This window comes from Galeopterus variegatus, unplaced genomic scaffold (genome assembly GCF_000696425.1).
Source record: "Galeopterus variegatus unplaced genomic scaffold, G_variegatus-3.0.2 Scaffold2551, whole genome shotgun sequence".
Lineage (NCBI taxonomy): Eukaryota > Metazoa > Chordata > Mammalia > Dermoptera > Cynocephalidae > Galeopterus > Galeopterus variegatus.
Genome location: NW_007728662.1, coordinates 83452 through 86036, shown reverse-complemented (window position 1 = coordinate 86036; position 2585 = coordinate 83452). Strand labels below are relative to the sequence as shown.

Sequence of the window (2585 nt, the reverse complement as noted above, 5' to 3'; positions counted from 1 at the left end):
TTTTAAAAAAAAAAAAAAAAAAAAAAAAAAAAAAAAAAAAAAAAAAAAAAAAAAAAAAAGAAAAGTGCTCCCTTTATATTGTCTTTTTTAGCATAACAGTCTGTAAATAATATACAAAACTAAACATAATACACACAAAAACACAGTATTCCATTCTGAATTACACAAATCAGAAAACAGACAATATCTTAACTGGTAAAAAAGAATTTTTTAAAAATCTATTTCGTAACTTTTAAAAAAGGTATTATCTACTTGTTACTATAAGTAAACCAAATACGTAACATTTTATCCTTAAGCCTTTTGTATCAGGCTTTTAAAAATAAATTTTAACCCTGGGTCCTCAGATCAAATAAGCACAGTTTTCTGTTTCAGAGACCAAATTCCAATAGTTCACTAAATATAACTGTCAAGACTACTATTACGTTTTCCCAGTCCATTGTTACCAATATTCTCACAGAGTCTCTACTATGTCCAAAGACATGCACTGTTATAACACTAGCTAGAATTAAACATGTAACTGATACCAAAGTGGTGCTTAAAACCTCAAAGAACCAGCTAAGCCATAGTACCAAAGGCATAAAACCAAACAACAGAGAAGTGCAAAGTGAGCGAAAACTTACAAATCACTTAATTAAAAATAACAAATGTATAAAGACTTCCCAACATTTACGGAATCCTAAAGGAAGAAAAATCCTGATTATGAAGAAAGCCCACTGTAATTAATTCACAAATTGAATTCAAATTCAGAAAGGAAAACTGAAGATGAAGCACCATTAATGTTTTACCTGGAAAGACACTTGGAGGAGATGGAGTAGGAACAGCAATAGGAACTCCCACACTCCCACTTCCACTGTTCTCACGACTACTGCTCCGACTACTTGGGTGGCTTCCACCACTGCTCCCACTGCTGCTAAAGAAATAAGAGCCACCAAAATATGAGTATTTATAAATAGGAAGATATCATCAGCATTTCCCCAAATTTTCTAAAATTAATATAGCTACAATAAAAATAATTCAAAAGCCTTCCACTTCAAATCTGAATTTCTTAATGAAGCTGGAGAAAAGGCTGGGTTCAATAAACTTGTTTTGACCACCTTTTAATAAGCATGTATTAAAGAAATTAAGAAAAAATTCTCCATAAATATAAGTGATAAGAGCTGGGGCTCAACACATCAAAATAATAAATATTACCTTCTTATACTCCAGTTCAATGCCTGAGGAAACTTCTTTTATAATAAAAACATTTTCCTAAACAAATTGTTTGATTAATTTTAACTTGTATGATATCTTGATATACTATCTCATATTAATGTTGTATTGTGTAGTTTTTCATCTGTAAAGTTGCACCAAAAAACAACTTGAATTTTCCCACATCTGGTCCATAATTTTTTTTCAGATCAACTAAACTATTAACCTTGTAGAGAAGTTTGCACTTTAAGATGTCTATTCTTTTTCAACTTCCTGACTGCTCAAAGTTGCATCAGAACATGAGGAGAGAGAAGTGGAATCAAATGAGGTTTGGGAGAATAGAGTGAGGAAAAGAACTCAGTGGTTGGAAAATGAGAGAGATTTAACTTATCTGAATAGATTGTGGTACTATGACCATCACATTTTGCACTGAGGTAGAGAAAATACCTGTAAGTTCGATTTCTTTGATTCACAGAAGCTGTCCTCACAGGGCTCTGCTGCGAGGGAGCCATATTACGGGTTGGGCTAGGTACGTAATCATTTGGTACCACTGGAGGACGCACTGGCTCCAGTGTGCGATAGGGGGAGTGCCGCCTACAAAAAGAAAAGCGTATGTACTGTGTGATTAAGCAAATTTCGGCACAGTAAATTCGAAGAGTTGCCAGAGTGAAATACAATTTGTCATCAGAGGTAGGAATGTGTTTTAACATAACCCAGCTACCAATTTCATATCTTTCCTAAAGTATTACTTCTCTGCCATTAGAGTTTTGGTATTATTATTTTTCATTTCCCTGCGCTAATGCAATTTTGTTCATTTATTCTCAGAGAGCACATTCTCCATCACTTAATGTTTCCCAGATCCTACTCTTCTTAAAAGAGTTTGAATTATTTTAGTATCATGTCAAAAATCTTCCAACTGCACTGCATTAATGCCTTAATTATCCTCCCTAACCAAAGATACTCAAAGATAGGAACAAATCTGGATTTCTGATCCATAACCCCCACTATGCCAGTCATAACAACTCACTTCTCTTTCTATATACGAAATACATAGAAATCAAAGTATATCTGTACATAAAAATACACATTTAATCTCATCTCCTTCCATTCTCACAACCTCACTTTCTCCCTCAACTTGATCTCTTTCCTCTTCTCCTCCTCAGAGTTCAGCATTTACAAGGGAAAAGAAATCTTTTTAAAATAGACCACTTAAGTCCTTCTACCTTATTTACTCTGGGCTGTAAAATACAAACCAGTCTGAATTGGGGGGGGGGGGGGCGGGTGGGGGGAGATAGAAGTTAATTTTTTTTTTTCTTTTTTTTTTTAAAGATAGCCGGTAAGGGGATCTTAACCCTTGACTTGGTGTTGTCAGCACCACGCTCTCCTGAGTGAGCCAC

At 34.5% G+C, this 2585-nt stretch overlaps 1 protein-coding gene across 3 annotated transcripts in view; it reads right to left on the bottom strand.

Annotated features, from left to right (window-relative positions):
• ABI2 (abl-interactor 2) overlaps positions 1–2585 on the bottom strand; it is a 59611-nt gene that overhangs the window by 32140 nt on the left and 24886 nt on the right. For all 3 annotated transcript variants that reach the window (XM_008582260.1, XM_008582262.1, XM_008582261.1), the window contains 2 exons: positions 1636–1782; positions 786–910 (listed from right to left, as the gene is read on the bottom strand). In XM_008582260.1, the coding sequence (XP_008580482.1) occupies positions 786–910; positions 1636–1782 (272 nt within the window). The remainder of the gene's footprint in view (positions 1–785; positions 911–1635; positions 1783–2585) is intronic.